The sequence below is a fragment of the Rhinolophus hipposideros genome (assembly GCF_964194185.1).
Source record: "Rhinolophus hipposideros genome assembly, chromosome: 26".
NCBI lineage: Eukaryota > Metazoa > Chordata > Mammalia > Chiroptera > Rhinolophidae > Rhinolophus > Rhinolophus hipposideros.
The window spans coordinates 21,880,186-21,904,000 of NC_138072.1; the positions used below are offsets into that span (position 1 = coordinate 21,880,186).

General features: G+C 43.6%; 2 protein-coding genes across 23 annotated transcripts in view; both read right to left on the reverse strand.

The window, feature by feature from the left end:
* The window catches only part of LGALS8 (galectin 8), a 29,906-nt gene extending 25,933 nt beyond the window's left edge, over window positions 1-3,973 (reverse strand). For 4 of the 21 annotated variants that reach the window (XM_081039385.1, XM_081039393.1, XM_081039390.1 and 1 more), the window contains exons 1-2: window positions 3,278-3,416; window positions 1,729-1,876 (exon numbers count right to left, since the gene is read on the reverse strand). In XM_081039385.1, coding sequence (XP_080895511.1) covers window positions 1,729-1,770 — 42 coding nt within the window. In that variant the 5' untranslated portion in view covers window positions 1,771-1,876; window positions 3,278-3,416. Of the gene's footprint in view, window positions 1-1,728; window positions 1,877-2,513 lie in introns of all 21 variants that reach the window. The other 17 variants (XM_081039379.1, XM_081039382.1, XM_081039395.1 and 14 more) reach the window with 13 other exon arrangements.
* A 12,701-nt stretch (window positions 3,974-16,674) lies between these two features.
* EDARADD (EDAR associated via death domain) overlaps window positions 16,675-23,815 on the reverse strand; it is a gene marked incomplete at its 5' end in the record, with an annotated part of 53,105 nt that continues 45,964 nt past the window's right edge. For both annotated transcript variants that reach the window (XM_081039239.1, XM_081039238.1), the window contains one exon: window positions 16,675-18,632. In XM_081039239.1, the coding sequence (XP_080895365.1) occupies window positions 18,250-18,632 (383 nt within the window). In that variant the 3' untranslated portion in view covers window positions 16,675-18,249. The remainder of the gene's footprint in view (window positions 18,633-23,815) is intronic.

The following is a 23,815-nucleotide window of genomic DNA, read 5'->3' on the forward strand; positions in this document are numbered from 1 at the left end:
TATAGTAGCAACTCAATAAACACCTCCCCATTGTTTGATCACTGACAAAATAACCATAATGCAAGAAAACAGTTGTTTTTAAGTCTAACTTGCACAATATCCTAATTGATAAAATATCTAAGTTATTTAAAATTGCAGCCTCCTTTTTTTCCCATTGTCTTTTGAACACTGGAAGGGCAACTAGCTACAAATGGCAGAAGAGCTTAAGTGCGATATAGGCACTCAATGCTATGAATATTTAACAATAAGTGAAATTAAAGACAGATCAAAATGTTATTTTTGCCATTCAGTTCAGTCTTTCTACCTCTATCCTCTTCTGCTTATAAGAACTGACTATAACACAGAGAAGGCGGAAAAAAAGCTATTTGCCAAAACAACTGTTTCCTTCGACCTGTGCTCGTGAACTGCCCTGAGAGCAGTGATGCCATCCGGGAGCCCTGGGGCCTGCGCTCTAGAGAGCAGCAGCGCTAATCCTTCAGGTCCCATTCACCAGGAAACAAACATCATCTTACCTTTGTTTCACCTCTGCAGCTTAGGGCACTAACCCCAGAAATCACAGGAATCATCACTATACTAGTGTCAAGACATGCAGGGATTTTAATCCAGAAAATTATTTTCTAAGTAACATTCCCGTAAGGCCTCTTTGTGCATGCAGAGCAGAACTGGAGGGTGTATTCCAGCCAGCCATCCCTCCTCCACCCGAGCCACGCTCAGGGACAATTCAGTCACCCTTGGCAGGCAGCCTATATTTTTTTAACCTCTGCAGAAAGTCAGTCTACAACCTAGAGATGTTTTTAACTCTAGGATGCACAAAATCATTTTAAATGTCTCTGATTTCAGATTCAGCAAGTCATGCTTTTTAAACCTATTACTATTGAAGGCTATTTCCTCTAAAATTGAGTTTGCTTGATATGGTGGTCATACTTTATTCTTCTACAATGACATTAAAATATAGGGGGAAAAAGAGTTACAGCCACAAAGTAAATAACAAAAAAAATGGAACCCATTTACACTAGTAAGACTGGTTTGGAGTCTTGCTTCAAGGACTCTCGCCCTCCCTATTGTCCAAGAGTCACCTAGAGTGTTTACCAAAAAAAAGCAGCAACTCCACCTCAGACCTAAATTCTGGACTCAGCTCCAGATACGTGGAACCTGAAACAAGTCTGTTACTTCCCAGCACATACACTGAAATCTCCAGCAACCCGTCACTCAGGGGTTCGTGGACCAGCCTGAAGCCAGGACAAGACCTGTAATTTTTCTCATTTTCCATCTCACCACTAGTTGCTCTGCTTGAGTACCATGCGCTATTTGAAAGGCAGACAGAAAAACTGAGCCATAGACAGGTCTAATTAAAAAAAAAAAAAATTAAACACCTGTAGAGTAATAAATCTATTTTCCTTTTAACATGATGTCTTATCATTATCTGCACCTTCTCACCACGACCAAAGTTGGCGTCCCCTCACTGTTCTCCCCCGTTCTCTGCTCATAACGCAGTTCTCATCACCTTGTATTGTAACTGTGACCTGGTCTCCCACTAGACTGAGCTCCAAGGGCCCCGTGTTTTCTAGTAAGTACCCACCACAGTCCCCATCACACAGTGGGTGCTTCACATACGTTTTGAATTTTATTCTTGCCCCACCCCCCACTCCCAGGAATAGATAATTACTATCCAACTGGATTTGCTCTCAATCCTGCAACAGGTAAAAAGTGATTTCATAGGAACGTTACCGGTTTATAGGTGACGTTCTGTAGGTTGTTTAAGGACAACATTCTTCTTTTCCACCTTGTTGTTGACTGGGGTCTCTCTTCTGTGTACGACCTAAGATTTTAATCAAGTTTCGTTGAAAAGCTTCCCAGATTGAAACAGGCACTTGTCCTGTGTAAAATCAGAACAGAGGGAAAGAAAATGCACCGTTTTTTTTTATATCATAACTATTTTAAAATGTAAATTATAAATTATTTCACTGATATTTCCCAAATGACAGGATGCTGTTACAATGAAAGATCTGACCCCAAATCTTCCCTAGTGTCCTTATATACTAAATAATTTGGCATCACGAGTGAAGGAAATGTTGATTTACATATTACGTCAGTAGATAATTTCTAACACGGAATTTATTTAAAATATTAAAAGAAAACAACAAATAAAAACAGTAAAATAAAATAATAGCAAATACCGCTGTGCAATGATCGGAGACATTCATTTACCTTTTCTCATGTATAAAATGAGAATAATACTACTACTCATCTCATCAACAGGTTTGTGCTGAGGATTAAATGAGTGAATAAAACAATGAAATAGACACGTTTTAGCTATTATTATCATTAATACAAGAGAGTGCTCTTCCTCTTCCAAATTAAACTACTCAAAGGGGAAAAAAACTCCAATCTCTTGAATACACAGTTTTCTCTGCGGCTAAAATAAAAAAAAAAAAAGGAGGGAGGGGCGCATCAGCCCGTTTTAAAGACACACTCCTGGTTATAAAATAAGTGAGCGAGAGGACGTCACACACAGCACAGGAAACACGGTCAGTGGTCGTCGTGGTGACCGCGACGGCGGTGGCGGCGACCCCGTGAGGCAGCGAGGCGCGCGGGCTGCGCCGGCCCGAGGCGACCGCGACGTCGCACGCTGCACCGTCGTCCTCGGAAAAGTGCCCCCCGTACACTCGTAACGCCCGAGCCGGGACGGCTGGAGCCCGACGACGAAAACGACACGTCGGCTCCCTGCGCCGCCGCGCGCGGACCAGCGCCAGGGCCGCGTCCCGGGAAGGAAGCACCGCCTCGCTCGGGGCTCAGCCGCTCCTGCGCCGCCGACCTGCGTCTCCCGCTCACACGCCCGCGCGGCGCGAGTACGAGCCCAGGGCCGCAGTCGGCGCGGTCCCCGCGGCTTCCGTGTCCCCGGGGTCGGCCCCGCGGCCCGCGCAGCACCCGCCTCGCGGGAAGCCTCCGCTCCGTCGTAACCGACACTGCGGTGCGGACAACCTGCGTCTCCCGACGTGTGACACGGAGCCCAGGGACTCGGCCGCTCACAGGGCGCCTTCAGAGCGAGCCCGCAGAGCTGCGCGGTCTGTCGCTAAACTTAAGACTGTCATTTAAATGGCCACAGAGGCAGCCTCCCCAGATCGCCGGCCTCGACCGGAGGGAGATGAAGCGGCGAACTGGCCGGGAGTCCCGCGCCACAGGCTGACGGGAGCTGGACCCACCCCCGCCACTGATGTGGGACAGCGACGACCGAGCCCTGTCCCGGGGGGCGCTCCCACCACCGCCGCGGACTCACCCGGGCCAGCCCCGCAGGCGCTCACGCCGAGGCTCTTTGTCCACTGCGGCGCGCCGTCCAATCCCCGGCCCAGCGCCGTGCGCGGCTACGGGGCGCGAGAGCAGTCAGCCCGCCGCCATTTCCGGCTTCGCGCTCCGGGCGTCGCCATTAGCCCCGCCCCCGCGGCGCTGCGGCCGCCGCCACGCCCGGCCTCCCACGCGGCCTGCGGGGTCTCGGGTCGCAGCCAGCGCCGTGCGGGCGGACCTGGACGAAGCAGAGTCAGTTTAAAAAGATCCTTGGGCGGATCTGGCTGCCTCTGCCTCGTCGTCGGGGTGAGGCGAACGGAAGTGGTTGGGAAAAACGGAGAAAGCCTTCCGCCCCTCCGCCAGCGTGTCCCCGCGGTCCCGTGTCGCGGGCCTCGGACTCCGAAGGCGGGCGCGTGGGGCCGGTGTGGCCGCCGCCCGGGCCCTGCCTGGACCGCAGGCCCGCTGTGGCCCCTGGTTGCCCCGGTCGCCGGTCCGCCCCTTGTCCGCCTGGGATCGCGGTGCTGTGTGGGGGCCGCTCTCACGTGCGCGAGCCCATCGTGAGCGTCACACGTCCCGTGGGCGCCCGAGCGCGCAGGCGAGGGCCGCCTCCCGGCCGGTGCGACCCCAGGACGCCGGGGGCCTGGGCTGCGCGCCGCGCGCTTCCTGCTCGGGAGCCGACGCCCTCGGGGGCCCGCTCGGCGGCACTTGGGTTTCGCCCGCGTTTGCTTTGAGACGCGTCTTGGTGCCGCTGCTGTGGGGTTTCTCCCGCAGCTTGTGTTGGAGGAACTCGTGACACGTCCCGGACCCCCGCACGCAGTCTGATGCGCTGTTACGCTCTCCCTCCTGGTCGTTTTCCAGGTTGGCGTGGCTCCGGGATCCACCTGCCCCGCGACACACACCGCCCTGGGCGCGGACGTGCCTTGCGGGCATCGTGTTGTGGCTACAGCTGCACCGTGGGCAGAAGGGGACCGTGTCTCCCGGCCCCCCGAGGCCGACCAGCGCTTCGCACGAGGCAGACCCTGGAGATACCGGGTGGGAGTGGGACGTGGGTGAGGTGAGCCGCGGCCGGTGTGAGTTAGGGAGGCGCGTGTAGCGGGGAGGAAACCCAGCTCGGCCGGGGTCTGCCCCCTCCCCACCGCGCAGCTGCAGGCTGTTTCGTCTGGTAGGTCATGCGTTTGTCCTGCATCAGGTTTAACTGCAAAGGGACCTGAGCAAAAGGGCCAGAAACCCAGCGTCGGTGAAGTAATACCGAATTCAAAGATGCATGACAAAGCCCAAGAGTTTATTCTTAGAAATAAGAAAACCCCGACATTGGTCCCTACTTTGTGCAGTGAGTTCAGGATGTGTTTTTATATCATTTAAAATCAAGTACGTAAAAAAAAAAAAAAAATCAAGTACGTCCTGCATGCCCTCCATGACGAGGCACGGCGATAATGAACGCAAGTATACAGACGGCTTTGCAGCAGGGCAGCACCCCCTTATCCGTGGGGCGTGCGTTCCGCCTTAGGTGGGGACATCACGCCTGGAACGTCAAACACTACCAAACCCTAGACAGTACACTGTGTTACCAGTACGTGCGTACCTATAGTACAGTTTATAAATCAGGCACAGTCAGCCATCAACAACAGTAAAATAGAACAGTTAGAACCGTATGCTGTAATCAAAGTCACGTGAGTAAAATTAGAGTTCCTTGCACACAAACACGGCTGTCACGAGCCAGTCCATCTGTCAACCGATAAGGCTACCCAGTGACTGGCAGAGACAAAGGGATGAGACACCATGCGATTTCATCTTGCTCCTCACAGTGTCACACAATTTAATATGTATGAGTTGTTTATTTCTGGAATTGTTCCATTTAATATTTTTGGACTGCAGTTGACAGCGGGTAACTGAAACTGTGGAAAGTGAAATCATGGATGAGGGGGGACGACTGTACTTGCCCCTCACAGAACCCTTTACATGCAGAAAAGAGACATAAATATTTGGAAGTCCCACATCTCTTCCTTGGAGTATTGCAGTGGCCCCCTAATTGGTCTCCCTGTTTTTGCCCTGGTCCCCCTGCAATCTAGTCTCAGTCGGCAGCTAGAGACATCATAACAAAGCATAATCCAAACAGCTCCTCCTCCGCTAAAACCTGCTGGCTTTTGTTCATTGTCTGAGTAAGGATCCGAGTTCTTAGGAGAAGACTTCCGTGGGCGGCCCCCCGCCCCCCGCCCCACACTCAGACTTCGTTTCCTATCGCCTTCCTCCTTCCTTATTCTGCAGCAGCCACGCTGGCCTTGGTATTCTTAGGACATAGTGTCACACTCCCAGCTCAGAACCTTTGCATTTGATGTTTCCTTTGCCTCCTTCACGTCGACCCAAATATCATCTCTCAGTGAGGCGCTTCCCAACCACCATGTTTAAAATTGCAAGCACCCTCCTGAAACACATACGTACTCACAGTCCCCACTCTTCTTTGCTTTATTTTCCTCAAGTCCTTTTCATATTTTAATATGCTATATAATCCACTTTTTGTTTTATTTGACTTCACCCACCCAAGTATAAGCTCCACGAAGGCAGGGAATTTTGACTGTTCTTGCTTCAATGGAACTTACATTCCAGTGGGAGATACACATAGTGATGTGTTTGGAAAAGATTAAAATTGGATGATGTAACTGGAAGCATTTGGGTGGCTACTTTAGTTGGATGCCAGAGAGAACCTCTCCAAAGAGGTGAAGTTTAAGTTGCTGGTGAATGAAAGAAAGGAAGAAGCCAATGAAGATCTTGGGGAAGAACATTCCAGGCTGAGGGAACAACTGACACAATCTAAGGCTCCTGAGAATACTTGGTGCCCTCAGGAACAGAGGCGAGCACCATGGCTAAGGTATAGTAGGTGAGGAGAAAATGGTCTGAGTTGAAGTCACGGAATTTGATGAGGTCACCTAGGAGAGTAGCTAGATGGAGAAGTTGACCTAGGACAGAGCCCTGGGGAGATTAAGTCGAGAAAAACCGATAAAATAGACTGAGAAGGGGCAGCCATGGAGACGTGATGAGAGTGCTGTCATAAAAACCAGAGAAATAAAGGCTTAAGAAAGAAGAACAGCCAATTGTACCAAATGCTGCTGAGAGGTCAAGGAGCAGAAGGATTTAGCCACACTGAGGTCATTTGTGACTGACTCTGAAGTGGGTTGAGAAGTGAGAGGTGAAGTGGTAGAAGTAACGACTAAATATTTCAAGAAGTTTTGCTGTGAAGAGAAACAGAGAGAGAGAGTGTGGAAGCCAAGGAAGCAGTGGGGCAAAGTGAAGGTTTTGATTTTCTTGTTTTGTTTGTATTTTGTGTATTTGAAAGACCAGGTACCATGGCAGTGTCTTTTAGACTCTCACGTAAGCCACAATAAGGACTACGTGTACATGGTGACTTCTTACATATATACTTAAAGTTACGAAGCAAAAATTTCACAAAACTATACTCTTGTTATGCATGAAACATTCTAATTTTTCATTTAAAAAATGCTGCTTATTACCCACCAATGGGATGTGACCTGACTTGAAAAACATTTTCAGTGGTGTACAGGAGCTGGCTCATGCCACCTGCGAGAGCCAACTATGCACATCTCTTCCATGTTGGCACCTTGAAATTGGGCAGGACGGAAGTATTCACACCATGGAAATAGACAACTGCTACAACTTGGGGTCCCACCCCCCGACAAAAGCCAGAAGTTGTTAAACATTTACCAACACACTACTGACTACTCACATGAATGACCCAGTAGAGAGGAGGAAAGGATGATGCAGGAGAAGGGATGGTTACAAGAGTGGTTCATGAGACGATTTTGCTCAAACAACACAGGAATAAAAGTTGAAAGTATTGGGTCAAAACTAGAACACAGATGTTCCAAATTATCTGCAGACAATTGCCTTCGAGTTCCAAAGATGATGAGATCATTTCTGATAGGATCAATTTCTTTTTCATCTGTTTTTATTGTCCTCTTTCCTCACCCAAGAAGCCACATTTATATAGCATAGTGGGGCTGCAAATTTAGAAATAATGTAATATAAAATACTAAGTTGTATCAGCAAAGTGTGAAAGACTACAGATTGCCCATTTTTAAAAAGCTAGTAAATAACATGTTTTTATACTTATGAATTGCTACGTGGCAGGATCAACGGATTAAACAGAAATGCCGGACATATTTTGTCAGTGATGTGAACCATGTTTCAAGCTAGGAAACACTTCGGGTGGTGATTTTGATTATTATTGTGTTGCTGTGTTATTTTTGTTACTATCATTAAAAAAATTTTTTGACCTTCCAATTATTCATTAAACAGCGGTGCCGGTGCTGGGAACATATGCCCCCAAATCAACAATTGCGAAATACAAGTGAGAAGTGATAAAACTCGGTAAAGAACTTGGAATGACTGCTTTGATTTTGTGAATTTAGGAGCCAGAACTCTAGAACCTTTAGTAACAGTAACAACAAAACAATATCAAAGTAAGTTTGCCACAATAGTAATAGATTTATGAGATCTGAGAACACATGCCCTACTTTCCGTGTATTCCCATGAGAAAATTAGTCTTGAATTATTCAAGTTTTAAATTTCACAGCCTTTAGGAGCACATTCTTTACAATACCACAGCACAAGACCATTTCTTATACATTTATCTGCCTTCCCCCCAAAAAACCAATGTCATAGTCACTGTCATGGACCTCCTCTGACCATCCACTCTAAATGGACTCATTTCCTCTTTGAATCCTCTTGTTTCAACAAGTCTCCCACTCTCCAACACCAGCACCACCCGGGGGCATTCAACCTCTTTTTTGACCCGCCAGACCCCCCCCTCACCCCCCACGTTCAGATTCACCAGGCTTACCTCTTATGTTCTACAGGGTCATGTCCCAAATGTAATCTTTTCAGGTGTGAGAAAGCTTCTAGAACTATGGCTTTGTCATAAAACAAAAGAATCTTGCAGATAGGAGAGATCTTCAGAGGAATGTAAATTAAATCGGTGTATCCCAATGGCTTAAAGAATGAGATGCTGTCCTATTTGTTAAATACTTTTCTTGAATGGCTTTGCAGACTATGATATGTTAACCAGAGGATGCCATATTTTTATTTGACATGAAAAAAATATATTCGAAACTATGTAAATTTTGAAAGTCAAAACAAGATTGAATATTTTAGAATAGAAAAAAAAAGTTTAAATAGTTTCCAATATGCCAGGCAGTGTGTAAGGCACTACAGATGCAGTAGATAAAAAAGAGCTTTCCTGGAGCTTAAATCTAGTAGGAGTTAGAATTTTAGTAATAACAGATGTGTTAGAGCACAAGCTCTGAACAACAGGGTTGCCTTCAATTCCCGCATGGGATGGTGGGATGGTGGGCTGCGCCCCCTGCAACTAACATGCAACTAAAGATTGAAAACAGCGACTTGACTTGGAGCTGAGCTGCGCCCTCCACAACTAGATGGAAGGACGACGACTTGGAGCTGATGGGCCCTGGAGAAACACACTGCCCCCAAATATTCCCCAATAAAATTTATTTTTTTTAAAAAGTGCCAAAGAATGGTGTTAGAAACTCATCATCAGTGTTCATTGGAATCTTTGTTGCTGCAAAGTTGCTGAGATTCACAGCCATTAAAAGGCCTTCCTCAGCAACCCAGGTTCCGTATTTAGCCAACCCTTCTTGCACGCAGCACTCTTCTTCCGGCTTGTATTTACACCTCTCATTACAAAGTGACAAGTGAAACCTCAAGGGAAGAATTTCTGTGACAGGCTGGAGCAAGCAGGAAATCCAGGTGGTTTTTCCAAATAGAAAATTGTCATTGAATCCAAATACTTTTTCAAACTTTTTTTTATTTTGGAAATTTTAAAACATACACATAAAAGTATGATGACTTCCCATCTGCTCATGTCCGGTTTCAGCTATGGTCAACCTGGTCCGTCTGTTTCATACACTCCACCCACCCCCTCCCGCCACAGGCTCGTTTTGAAACAGATCTCAGACTTTATTTGATCTTGAAAAACTTCAAAACCGTTGGTGAGACAAAGCTTAAATAAGACACAGGTTCTGTTTTTTGGCCAAAAGACTGCAGGTGGTAAGTACTTCCAATTGCAAGTCATCGGGAGGCGCTTGAAATCTGGTTGTTTTTCCGTATGATATCAAGACTGGCCAGTGGTGTTAGATGTTGTTCGTCTGACTTACCTATTACAAAGGTTCCATCATGTTTTGCTCAAACATTTTTAGCAGCTAGCTGTTGATGGTCATTGCCTAGATCCATTATTTCATTAGGAATTGAAAACTGGTGATATGTCATGTCATGCAAGGGTCATGCGGGGTCTCAGCTCCCCCTCCCCACATAAGAATGCAGGACATGGTGAAGCCAAAAAGGCACACCCATGGAGCCATAGATCGGGGAGTCAGACCACTGTAGTCTCGCTGGCGGCTGGGTTGGAGACACAGGAAGCAGGAGCCACACTGTCTGCAACCTGCCGTCCACCTCTCTGCAATCTGCAACCCGCACTCCACCGTGCTAACTGCAGTCCGTGCTTGCCAGCTCAGCCACCATCTTCTTGCTAGCCCCCCATTTTCTACTAGCATAGCCACGGCAGTTATATTAGTGGCCAATGGCTCACTGGTTACAGCTGACAGCCAACTAGCCACAGCTGATGGCCATTTACTACCTGAGCCAGCACCTTTCCACGTGAGGCCGAGAGCCTGGAAACTGCACTCCTGGCTCTGTCCCACATATCACATCCGTCATTCCTCCTGCATTTATGAATTGGAATTCTTCTATAAGGAAATACTGTTTCTTTCATCGACTATTTGGTGACTCCAAGGTGAACTTTATGCTAGAAAGGCAGGGTACATGCTTGATCCTTTCCCTGGATTTAGGGTTTGTTGTTTTGTTTTGTTTTTTAATAACTTGGTTCCCTAGCCCCCACAAAAGGCAGCTGATTAGCTGGTTTTTAAAAACACCATTATGAATTCAAGAATATTAATATATTTGATGTTTCTTTTTTTGATACTTATATTATCTTTAATTAGAAGGTACCCTTTGATTGGCTTCTGTGTTCTTTTGGCACAAATCTCAGTTTCCTTGCTTTCTGGTATGACAAGAAGATGTCCCAAGCTATCATTTTCATTTCCTGCCAAACCTGGACTTAGCAGTTTCTCCGCTGACACTTTTAGTGGGAAATGGCGTACGGAAACCACAATTTTGACTAGGGATCCTCGTGGCAACTGTGTTGGTTCCTAGCCTTCCTCAGTGGGTGAAGCTAAGGAACAAATGATTTTCTTTTTAAATATCTAAGTTTACACTTATTTCTTTTCATTCAATTTAGGGTTACAATGTTTTCATTTAGATTTTTTAATTTTATATTTATACCTGATTTTTCTTATGAAAATCTTGGTTTCCAACAACATTGACATAATTACTTACTTTATCCTCTTACATGTAATAGTTTCAGGATAAAAAGATAAATAGCACCATAACAATATGATTACAAAACAAAACCAAGGTTTATTTCTGTCCTTAGGTTATATCTCATAAGAGATATATAATCAAATTTCAATACTTTAAACCAATTTGGCAACACTATCCAAAGTGATCTATGGATTCATTGACAATACTAACAAATTCCCAACAGCACTTTTTGCAAAAATAGAAAAAAAAAATCTAAAATTCAGATGTAATCTTAAGGGACCCTGAATAACCAAAACAATGTTGAAATAGAACGAAAGAGTTGTAGGTCTCACACTTCCTGATTTCCAAACATATTACAAAGCTAGTAAGCAGAATCGTGTGGTACTGGCAAAAAGACAGACCTAGAGACCAGTGGAACAGAATAGAGCCCCGAAATGAATTAGTGTGTATGTTCAAATATTTTCAATGAGGATGACAAGAGCAATCAATGAGGGAAAAGACACTGTCTTCAACAAATAATATTGGGAAAAAATGGAGATCCACATGCAAGAGAATAGAGTTGGACCCATCACATACAAAAATTAACTGAAAATAGACTAAAGATCTAAACATAAAATGCAAAACTATAAAATTGCTAGAAGAAAACATAAAGGGGAAATTTCATAATGTTGGATTTTGACAATGATTTCTCGGATATAACACCAAAAGCACAGATAACAAAATATAGTACAATAGGACTACTCTAAACCTAAAACTTCTGTGCATAAAGGACACAATCAACAGAATGAAAAGACAACTTACAGAATGGGAGAAAATATTTGCAAATCATATATCAGACAAGGAGTTAATATCTAGAATCTATAAAGAGCCACTGTAATTCAACAGCAAAACATACACACAAACACACAGATTAACCCAATCCAAAAATGTGCAAAGGACATTAACAGACATTTCTTGAAAGAAGATAAACAAATGGCCAACAAGCACATGCAAAGCTGCTTCATGTCACTAATCATTACATAAACGTAAATAAAACCCACAGTGAGATGCCACCTTAGTCATTAGGTTGACTATTATCAAAAAACAATAAGTCTTGGCAAGGACGTGGAGAAATTAAGCCCTTGGACTCAAGACATGTGCTCAAAGCTATGCACCGAAACATTATTTATGCGAATGTAAAATTGTGCAGTCGCTATGGGAAACAGTATGGCAGTTCCTCAAAAAAATTAACCACAAAATTACCATATGATCCAGCAATTGCATTTCTAAGTATATATGAAAATGAAAGCAGAATTTTTAAGAGATACTGTGTTTCCCGAAAAAAAGACCTAATCGGAAAATAGGCCTTAGCATGATTTTTCAGGATGACATTTCCTGAACATAAGCCCTAGTGCATCCTTTGGAGCAAAAATTAATATAAGACCCGGTCTTATCTTTGGGGAAATGTGATATTTTTATAGCTGTGCTCATAGCAGCATTATTCACAACAGCCAAGAGATGAAAACAACTCAAGTGTCCATTGACAGATGAATGAACAAAATGTGATATTTACACACAATGGAATATTATTCAGCCTTAAAAAGGAAGGAAATCCTGTCACATGCCACAACATGGATGAATCTTGAGGACATTATGCTAAGTGAAATAAGCCAGTCACAAAAGAATAAATACTACATGATTTCACTTATATGAGGTATCTAAAATAGTCAAATTCATAGAAACAGAAAGTAGAATGGTAGTTGCCATGGTCTAGGGGAAGGAGGAAATGGGGAGTTGTTTCATGAGGATAAAGTTCCAGTTATGAAAGATGAAAACGTTTTGCAGATTTGTTGCACAATGTGAATGTACTAATTGCTGAAATGTGCAACAGTAATGACTCTCAGGTGGGCAGTCATTCTCCTGAGTTCACAGGCCACTTGTGGGTAACAGGCGTTGCTTATCTTGGCATCCCCAGTGTTCAGGTCACGTTCTAGAAACTCACAGGGTCTCTGACTGGTGACTGACCAACAGAACACATGGCTGTGTTGGAATCTACATAAAAGCACCAATTAGAGATAGTGGTTGATATCAATCTTTAATATTATAGCACCCATTATTATAGATAAAAATAATCTTTATTTCTAAGAAAAATATAAAATCATACAGGAGAGCAAAATGAAGGCAGCTTTAAAAGTATGACATGAAGAATACATAAACATAGAAAGTATCACAAAAGTTCAGTAGTTTAAAAGCATTGCCTTTATCACCATGAAGCTTCTGAGGGTATACCTCCAACGAAAATGGTCACTAGCTGTCACATACAACAGAAGAGCAATGCTGGCTTAGGAAGTCCTGAGAAGCTACTCTTTTACATTCCCAAAAGAGTTGATAAACTGAATCATTTCATTGTAAGCTGCACCATCGACTGCTTTGATCTCTTCAGTGGGTAGGGTTGATTTCTAGAAGGCATCCTCAGCTAAACACAATTACAGGAAGAAAGGGAACAGGCTCTCCTGTGCGATGGGCCTTCCTTTGGTGGTGACTGCCACCAGGTGCAGCGCCCATTTGCCTGTACCTCCAGCAGGCCCAGCACATGGCTCAGCATCACAGCAAGGTCCTCCCTAAACACAAGGGAAGTGAGATTTGCGCTCATCCATTTATAGCCACGTGCATGGGCTTCAGAAGGCGGAGCTTGAATTCTCAAGTAGGAAATCACGGAGCAAATAGGGAGAACGTTTCTCATCAATTCTTTGGAGCAAATAGGTTATGTATGCTTCAGTACAAGGGTAGAGAACAGTTTAACATTATTAGGCTCAAAGTGTCATTAAATATGAAAGACAATTCCACAAATTACTTCTGAGCATGTAAAGTGAAAAAAGGAAGCAGATATTAGCCTGTAGCTGGGAGAGAGAAGGCCATAGGCATCTACAGGAAATCTGATTCCAGAAATGAGTGAATGCCTCTAAAATAAGCAACACAAAAAGCAAAACATGGAAATGTTTCTGTCAAAACAGGAAAATTATAGAGCAGACAGGGCAGAAATGGAAAAATGTTATAATAATAGTCTTGGCTCAAAACTGAATGAAACATATTTATTCACCTAAAAAAGAAACGGAAAGAAAGTCTTCTAGACCTTAGCCATTAATCTTGTATTCCAAAGAACATGCTTGTATACATTACAGAGGAAGAGGAAAGCAGCACTCCTGGTTGATGTCTGCTACAACTCAGGTGACTGGAGCATCACAAAATGGAAAGGAAGAGAGTCCAAGTATCCCCAAATGGCTAACCCTAAAACTACATGGAGGAAAAGTCCTACTGATTGTCTGAAAATGATTCCCAGCATATGGAACTGTATTAGAGTTGACTGTCACACATGGATTGGAATGACCAATGCTGGGATTAATGACAGGTACCTTCAGGGACCTGAAGCCTCATCTCAGGGAGGTGGCAGCTTCATTCTGCTGCCATTTGCCCATTTGTGAAATAACTGTGCTCTTCCTACCTGTTAACAGGGCTACTTGTAACGGTTCTAACATACAACCAATCATTAGTAGAAGGGTGGTTCTAGGCTGATTTTGGATGGCAGCCAAACGAGAAAGGGTGTGTGTGTGTGTGTGTGTGTGTGTGTGTGTGTGTGTGTGTGTGTGTAGGTTTAATACTCCAGCAGAGGGCAGTACCACATAAAATTACTATTAAGGAAAAACTGTGGTGTAGCTTCTTTTGTCTGTTACCACAAATTTTCTATAGTATTGACTAATTACTATTTAGTGTCATAAAAATGGATGACTCGTTCATATGGGTTATCTTGAATACTGATGGCCAATCCTAGCAAACAATTTAAGACCTAACATTTTTAAATCTTACAACTGGAAATAACATGCCTTATTTGAGTCCCCATCCTCCTATTTGGGCCTCCCTCTTTGCGTGTGTGTCCTGGTGTGTGGCGTCTAATTCGACCTTGTTTTCATTCCCTTGTGTGTAGTAATTTTCTACTGTAACCAAAAAAAATGCATATCACCTGGAGCCTCATCATGTAACATTGCAGATAGGAGTTTTGTTTAAAAGAGTATACCTTAGAATTTAGCTAAAGAGATGTCATCCTTCTAATAGCAAAAGGACCTCATCATAAGCAGTTTAGGTCATAGTGTGTTCAATTTAACATGGATTCCCCACAGACAACATATGAGCAAAGCTCTTTAGTATTAATGAACTAAAATTTTAACCATTATTTGATCAATTAGGCATAATTTCCTTCCTTTCCACTCTTGCCTTTGTAAAGTACCAGCATATTTATCCTATTACAGTATTTATTTGCTATGAAATAACTTTTAAAAAGATTTGGGTAATTACACAATTGAGTTGTAGTTCTATTTCATTTGAGAATTAACTCTAATATTTATGTATGAGACACAGATAAAAGCCATTCTATATTTTAGTTAAAGTCTAGAGTCTGAACGAATTTTAATTGAAAAAAATCTTTTGGTTAAATTTCTCTCTGCTAATATCAGGCTCCCAGTAATTAAAACTTTTCATAAAGTAAACGCCAGGCAATACAGATGTCGATGTGAGCAAATAATGGTAGAGTTAAATTAAAATAACACATTTTAGGTCAACTCCCCTGTTTTTAAAAATCCCTTCCACACTGGCGCTTTCAGGAAATACAGGAAAGCTCTATGGTCACAGGGTTTTCCTGTGTTTCCTGAATTGAAAGATAAAGGAGCACACTGTTCATACCTGATCCGAATTTTGTGTCTTACCATATTTGATCCAACTCAAAGGTAAGTTCAGCTGACACTTATGAGGAATAGCCACGTGCGAAATCCACATGATGATAACTTCACTTTAAAGCCAGTTTTAAGATTAAAATTTTGAGTTCGGAATTTTGGAAATAGGTCCCCGAGAAGCAGTGCCAACAGGTACCAGTGTTCCCAGCCAGCCCACAAAAAGCTTTCAATTCAGAAATTTGCCAAGTAGAGCACGGACAGTTATGAAGAACCTCATTGCCATGTGGAACAGTGTTTACGGTCAGGGGGGTGGGAGGGAGATTTCACCACATTGTCCAGATTTAAAATCTGGGATAACAGGAACTTTAAAAAGCTTTTATTGGCAGCTGTGGCCCTGATGGAGAGGTTAGCAGCCCACCTTCCTCAGCTGCTGGAGTCTCCACTGAACTGGGAACTTGGGAGAAGACCAGGGAGCTGGTGGGGAAGCAGGGAGGGGGGGCAGGGTCGCAGGAGGTGGGTGCTATTTTGATCCCCTTCTCCTCAGGTTGCCCTTTCTTACTGCCCATTGTCTGCCCTTTGTCAGTGGAGGTAGAGGAAGCCTCTGGGAATTGGGAAACCTTCCCACCCTCCTTCAGTGGGCATGATGGCTGGGGTGGGGTGGAGGTACCACCAGCTCTTTTATTCTGTTTGGGGGAGGTTGGGACCCAGAAGTGGGAGGAAGAAGGAGCAGGCTGAGGAAAGGGAAATGAAAGGGGTTTTCCCTCGCATCCTCCTCCATTTCCCCTCTCCCACTGCCTCTATGGTCACAGGCCCTGCAGGCCGGTGTTGAGTTGAGGTGAGAAGTCTGCTTGGGTGGAGATGTGAGGAGGGAACTATGAAGGGAAGAAGAGGGGGGAGTTCTCCAGCAGCATGGGGAAAAAAGGGCCTTTCTGGCCAGGAAGCAGTTAGCAGGACATTTGTCAGGCTGGGACCCACTGCCGATATGCCTAAGGGGTGTCAGGACACAAGTAGTGAGGACCATCCCACTGCTGGTGGTCCGGTACCAGACAGCACTGATCAGAACCCTTTTAGTTCCATCTCCCAAAAATGTTAGTAATGAATGCCCAAAGCTCATTTATGTTTTTCCACAGTAAATTTGGCTAACATATGAGTACATATCACTTGTCACGTCATGAGAACATAGCACGTAAAATCAAATTCTGAGACAATCAGAGCCCCTCACAAGTCTGCACAGCTCCTGGAACATGGCTGACCATAAATACCGAACCCACCTCACTGGACAGCAATTTGCAAAAGAATTTATTTTTTTAAAATCTCTGCATTCCACTATTGGCTGTCACTTTAAATATGTCTTACAATCAGCCTGATATATATCTGATAAATCTGACAAGGGAAGATGAGCTGGGTGTGATGCCCCCTGAAGGAGAAGCAATGAGTAAATCTCTAGAGATTCGCTCCTTTAGAGTTTACATTTGATGCTGAGGCTGCCTTTATATTATAGCAACTTAACAGAAACCGCTGTAACCATTAGTGGAAAAAACGTTTGTGGTTTAGAAAATAACTTTCCTTTGAGTTACTACTAACCCTTCTTGTATCCAATCCATATGAATTCATCGTTTTTGCTTGTTTTAGTCGGGGATTTATACAGGATCCCCCCAAATTGAACAAAGTACCTTAATTTTCCAAATCCACAGCCAAAACCAAATAGCATTTTTATGAAATTGTCAAGCAGACCAAGGCTTTGCTTTCTCTTTCTCTCTTTCCCCCCCTCAGTAAAACCTAGAACATCTAGACTCTCCAATAACAAACCCTCTCTCCCCCACCCTTTCCCTTCTCCTTAACCATCAAATAAGAACAGTAGATACTCTTTGGACCCAATGTTTCATTTGGTTTAAAATTTGGATTTTAATGCATATCTTCCCTTCCAGCATGACCATTGAAGTCCCCCCTTCCTGGCCCAGCTACTGTGTATGATAGCTATGTTTTTAGCTGGAATAATAAGTGTTAGAGGTGGGTGCAGTGCCCCTATGGGCCAGGTGATTTATATTTACTTCTTAACACAGCTTCATCTCAGGGGTGGAACACTCAGCCTTATATAAAAGATGTAAAAGTAAATTTTAAGTTAATTTTTAAAAAGTCCCAGGTAGCAAAAGGGCATTCTGCGTCCTCTCTTTGTCAAACACCAGTCCCATGGTCCTGGTACCTACTAATTCCTAACTCTGTCCTTCCAATAACCATCTATGTTTGTATTTCTTTCAAAAATACTTGAGCAAATGACATTTTTGATAGTGTATGCATTAGAAAAGCGTTTGAATAAAAAAGAGGGCACATAGTTCTAAAGGGCATCACCACGTAATACCAATATCCTGTAATTCACCTAAGAACTTTATAACAGAAAAAGGTAACAAATGGACCCAACAGGCTAACTTCTGTGCTGTTTTCTTCTGAGCTGTGAGTAGTGGTGATCATGACAGATTGTATGGACCAGGATTGTCTGGGGCCATCACAGTCTTAGCTCCTACTTCAATCTTCAGCAGGACTCAGGGAGAGGGTCACTCTCATTTTCATCGTGGCATGAATCCATTCTGATTGTAGGCCCTGGTCCCTATACAAGCCTACAAAACATTTCTCCCAATTCCAGATGCAAATATTAAATTAAACCATGTGCAAAACTAAATGAATGAAAATCCGCCACCAAAACATAACCTACCCCTCCCCCAAACCACCAGCTTGGGAGAAAACCAGTGTCCACTGTACCATGTCTTTATCCTAAACTCTTACAAAAGAACAGATTCACTTTGCTCTCTAACCTGGGTTGTTTCCAGGTCCAAAGGGGCCAATAAGAAGGGGCAGAGGTCTAGAAGTTCCTGGGGTGGTCTCCACGCACCCTCTTGGGCCACTCCTCATCCACCCACCTGCGCAGGACTTTCTCCACGTCTACCCTGTGGTATAGCCTACACAGCTCCATCAGCTGGCCCACCGTCCTCTGGCTGTTCCGGAGCAAGAACTCCAAGGTGGGGCTCTGCGGCCTCTGCTCCAGGAAACACAGTTCATCGTAGGGCATGCCCCATTTGCTTGCAAAATTCCTCCAGTTTTTGACCGTTGGGTGACAGGGATCCAGCTTTATCCTGATCACGTCGAGTAAGTCCTGATCATTGAGCAAGTCACTGATGGTGGGGGCCCGGAGCGAGCAGGAGGAGCAAGTACAGTTCTCCTGGCAGGAAGTGTCTTTGCTTATATCTGCAGAACAAACAGTACAGACCACATGTCAGCAAGAGGCCCATGAGATGCCTTCATCTCTTCCTTTATTTTCCACCTGAATTGTTAATAACGTCAGTGGAAGTATAACACAGCAAATCTTACAGAGGAACATTTCAGGATACTCCCTCCTATATGTTCACACAATAATGGGTTGTTCTCTAACAGCCCAGGAGAGGTTGCTCTGCTGGAAGCAGTAATAAGATTTGATAAAGCCAGTTTCCCTTTCTTTCTGAGACTTCCCATGTTTTACAACATGAGCCGCTGGCCAAAATGAGGGCACGGTAGGCAGATCTCTCTCTGGGGGCAGATCACCAGTCCAAGGGGTCAGACTGCCATCCCACGAGCAAACCAGCCCTTGCTTGCCCGCACCTCAACCCTTAACCCTTCCAAGTTACAAGCCAGCCCTGAGAGTTTCTCAATGTTATTGTGTAAAGGATTGCACAATTCTTTAAAAGGTCTTTAAATACACGCACACACACACACACACACATACACACTGAAAACTAGGATATCCACTTCATACACATATTTGAAAATGAGTGATAATTGATAATGCCAGAAAACTTACTTTTAAAATTTATGGCCACCTTATCCACCTTATCGTCCCTTTGCCTTCACCTGTGTTTTCTTCACCCACGGAGCTGGCTCTGAAGTGGAGCCAACACTCCGAGGTGTGCACAGGCGGATGGATGAGCAGGGGGCTTCTGAGCTGAGCCCCACTGAGCAGAGCCCAGCCCCAGCCCAGAGGGTAGGCAGCACCCCCCATCAGGCATCGTTCGCCTCATTTCAGTCCTCGGAGCAGGTGAGCAGGAGGAGGGAATTGGCAGGTAAGAGGTGTTGGCAAGTCATTTATCACAAGGTTGTGAGCGGTGTCTGCACAGCCAGGCAACCTGAGCAACTTACCTTCTGCACAGGGCCTCTGACCCCTCTGACCAGGAGTTTAACAGCCAAAGGCCACAAGGGAGACCACTGGCCGGGAAAATTCTGGAAGGTTACAATGACCTTTACCACAGTAAGCCGTGGACTTCCCAATTTAGGAAAGAATTTGGGAAAAGGGAATCACTTTGCTGATCGCTTAGGTTGAGAGCCAGCAATTTGGGGGCAAGTACCTATTAAAAGGTAAAAAAGCTGTGAAAATGATGTTCCTTCTCTTTGACCTACTAATATCACTTCTGGGAATCCAGCCTGAAGAGAAAATCTAAAATATGTATATCCGTAAACATTTTTCTTACAGTCTTATCCATGTTATCCAGTTTTTAAACAACTTAAATGTGAAAGTTAGGTGACTAGTGAAATACGTTATTATTCTACTAGATAGAATACTATTTAAATAATTATGAAGGCTGGAGTCCAGTCAGCAACGTAGAAAATGCTTGTGTTGTAATGAAAAATACCAGAAGTAAAGAATGTATGTACTCTATGTGGAAACTCTGTGTTCACATTACTATGGAAGGAAATGTACGAAAATAATAACAGCTATTGGTTAAGATGGTGGGATTATGTTTCTATTTCCGGAACTTTCTCTAGTAGTGTTATATTTCTGTGATAACCGAGATAATGAGTTACAGTAACAAACATATTGTTTATTTTAGCACAGAGATGACTTGTCAATGAAGCACCCCCGCTCCTTGCAAGCTTCACTTAATGCCTGTGAGCCTACCCTCCTGCTTTCTCCATGATTTGTTTCATTAAATATCTCCTTTCTTTCCTCTCATCTCCAGCCATCCAGGTCTACTGAATCTTTCTTTTGTCTGTAAACATGAATAAGAGCTCCTCTATCGTAAAAAATAAGAACCCTGAGGTAGATTGAACTACCCTCCTCTGGTTTCATAACTTGCTGAAGCCACTTTCTCTTCCTCTTCTTTTGTTCACTGTGCTAGAAACTTCTAGAAGGAGAATTCAAAACCCACTACCTCTGATGCCTCACTGTATTCACCTTCTTTGACTTCGATCAGCAGCTGACCCGCCTCATTCCCCTAAACCCTGTGGAGACCGGACCCAGTTTCCTGCACCCCAACTGCTGGCCAAAGTCCAGTTCTGACTGGGAAGGAAAATCCAGGACAGAGAAGTGAATGCCTATCTGACTTTCAGGATCATTGGCCCTTCTGCTGCCAAAGTCCCTGTCCCATCAGCTCCCTTGAATATGGCTGCCTCTGGAGCTGGCCCAAGACTCTTTTTTCCCTTTGGATACTGGTGATTCCTTGTGACAGCCAGGCTGTGTCCTCTCTGGTGATTCCTTGTGACAGCCAGGCTGTGTCCTCTCTGGTGATTCCTTGTGACAGCCAGGCCCCATGTCCCCAGCCACATCCCTCCCCTTTTCGGCCCAACATGCTGTCTCACTGCCGAGCCCTTGGAAATAACGAGGGGGTGCTCTAGTTCTGTTCTTAGCCCTCAGATTTCCCTTTCCACCTTTCCTCCCGTTGGTCATCTCCCCCACTCCCAACAACCTCTAGAAGGCTCTCCCATTAGAATGTAAGAACTTTATTTTTGCATCGGCAGGACCCAACACAGCCCTTGACGTAGAGTCAATGCTTAGGCAGTGTTTACTGAATGAGTGACCGAGCGCATGAGGAATAAATGAATGACTAGCCCTGCCCGCACTCCTGGGTTCCAGGACTGACCTCTAGAAAGCTTCTCTTGATGTCCAGATGACATCTCCAACTAAAGGGACCTAAAACAGAACTTAACTTTCTCCCCTGACTCGCCAAAAGCATTTCAGCATCACTACTTACACTGCGGTTCCCTGGTGTCCTTACAGATCTGTTTGCTCTTATCCAATCAGTTCTCACAACCACAGCCTCCACTGGAAGCTTTCCATGCTACTTACTCTTCCAGTCTTGTTCGCCACAACTTCCTTCTACATAACCTATGCCCCAGACAAGCTGGATGACTCAGTTCCCTGAATAGATAACATGCATTTTTTGTTTTTTTAAAGCTTAGTTATGTTAATAAACAAACCAGTATAATTCAGTGTAGAAAATTTAGAAATTATATACAATGATGGATTTTGCATAAACTACTGAACACCTTGTGTTTTCCCAAATTTCAAGACTAGGAGTAACAATTTGATGCAGACCTTGCCCATAAACTTTGGCCACATCTTTAATCATCTCACCAGTAATGGAATTATTAAGCCAAAAGGCATTCTAAGGCTATGAATGCATGTGCCCAGATTGCTTTCCAGAAATAAAGCCTGTACCTATTTACACTCCAACAGGAGTACAGTAATGGTGCTTATCTCACTTCACCTTTGTCAGCACCAAGTATTAGCTTTAAAAAATCTTTGTCAATTTCATAGGTGGAAAAAGTATACCTTATATTTTTCTACTCTGTGCCTTTTCTGGTGGTTTCCCTCTGATCAGTTTTCTCTCTTCTTTCCCTCTCCCTCTCCTCTCCTTCCTCCATTGAACTTCCCTTCATTCCCATCCTCCATTGAACTCTCTTCCTCCATTGAACTCTTCCTCCATTGAACTCTCTTCCACTAGGGAACCTCATCCATCCTAGAAGCCCCACCTCAGATCCACCCTTTCCATGAAATCTTCCAGCTCCTGACTGTAATGCCATCTCTTGACTCTGCTTTGCAGTGAGATATTCTATATGGTTTTCTTATTCTTTATTTTACCATAAATGCCCTGAGAATAGATCTGTATCTTTCTGCACTGTATTCCACATCTAAGAGTTTAAAACTGTAGAAATACATTTCTATGTAATATAGGGAGAGCTGGTCTTCAGCTACATTAGTAACGGTATATAAAGAAGAAAGACTTTGGCTGTACTGTGGGACACAATTTATCTAACAAAATAACTTTCTAATGGTGAAGGTAGTTTCTCACTAAAAGAAGGATATATAAAAGAAATTCTGCAATTTTCTTTGCCCTTATTTAAAGTAGGGTCAAATTAACAATATTCTGCCAAGTGGAAAAGAAAGCAGATTACCAACGAGTTATGTGTAATTGTTTTTGTAAAAACAAATAATATAGCCATTCATATCCATGTAAAGTATATCACACAGACATTCATAAGCACATTAAAAAATCTGGAAGTATGTATAACAAAAATGGACATTTCCTAATTTTCTATAATTATTGTGTTTATTGGATACTTTTAAAATATTCAGAAAAAAGAAGTAGGACATAACCTCCAAGTCCAGAATTAAATGTCCTGGTATCTGTAGGTCCCTCTGGTATTACTCTTGTAAGACTCAGGGTGGACAATGTTTTCTCCTTTAGTGTCAAGAAGAAAAAAAACACCAGCAAGGTTTCTGTGGGGCTCCTGGCAGCCTTCTAGTGTATGAAAACTTTGCATTTCTTTGAACAATGACATCGACCAATCATCAATTTGTTTTAAAAATAAATGATGTGCCGAAAGTCTAGTGATGTTTCACTTTTGTATTTCCAGTGACACGAATGACAAACCATTTACTGAATTGGAATCATCTACGCAAACTGCCAGCCTTAGTAAATTCAAAGCAGCCTTTAGAATCATAAACTATAATTAACGTCCTGGGGAATTTATGTAAGAAAACATGTGCTCCCTCCCCACCCCCAACAAATACATTTGTCCTGCTCTGCTTTAAATCCCTATCCTAGCGTACGTGGAAGGACAGATTGGGTGATGTCTCAGGGAAGAAACAAATTTTCATCAGAAAAGGGGGTCGGAGGTTGGGGAATGGGATTATTATTTGACGCCTCTCAAAGAACAAGACAAGGTAGCTATGCAGTAGAAACTCAAAAATTGTTTGGTGAATGAGTGAATAAATGAATGGGAACTGGGCTGTCCTCCCCAGGAGACAGGGTAGATTTGTTATTATTGCTTGATGAGTCTTAGAACCCGCATAGAGAATAGGAAAGAGAATGTTGCAGGTGCCTGCTGGCAGTAAACAGATATTGATGGAAAATAGTACAGAATTGGTCTTAAGATACAAAAAGATGGATCGCTTCTAGATTTGGGGAGGAAAAAAAGAAGTTAATTATGTATAAAAATTCCCTTAGATTCTCTAATAATTAGGGTCCTCGCTTGCCACAGATTGACACTTGACTTGTATATTTTCGACTGATGCAAAGCAAGAATGGAAAACACTATTAATTTATGATGATTTCTAATTTTAGAGACCAAAACCATGAAGGGACTTGTTCTCTGTAAGTCGAGTCTGAATAATGCCT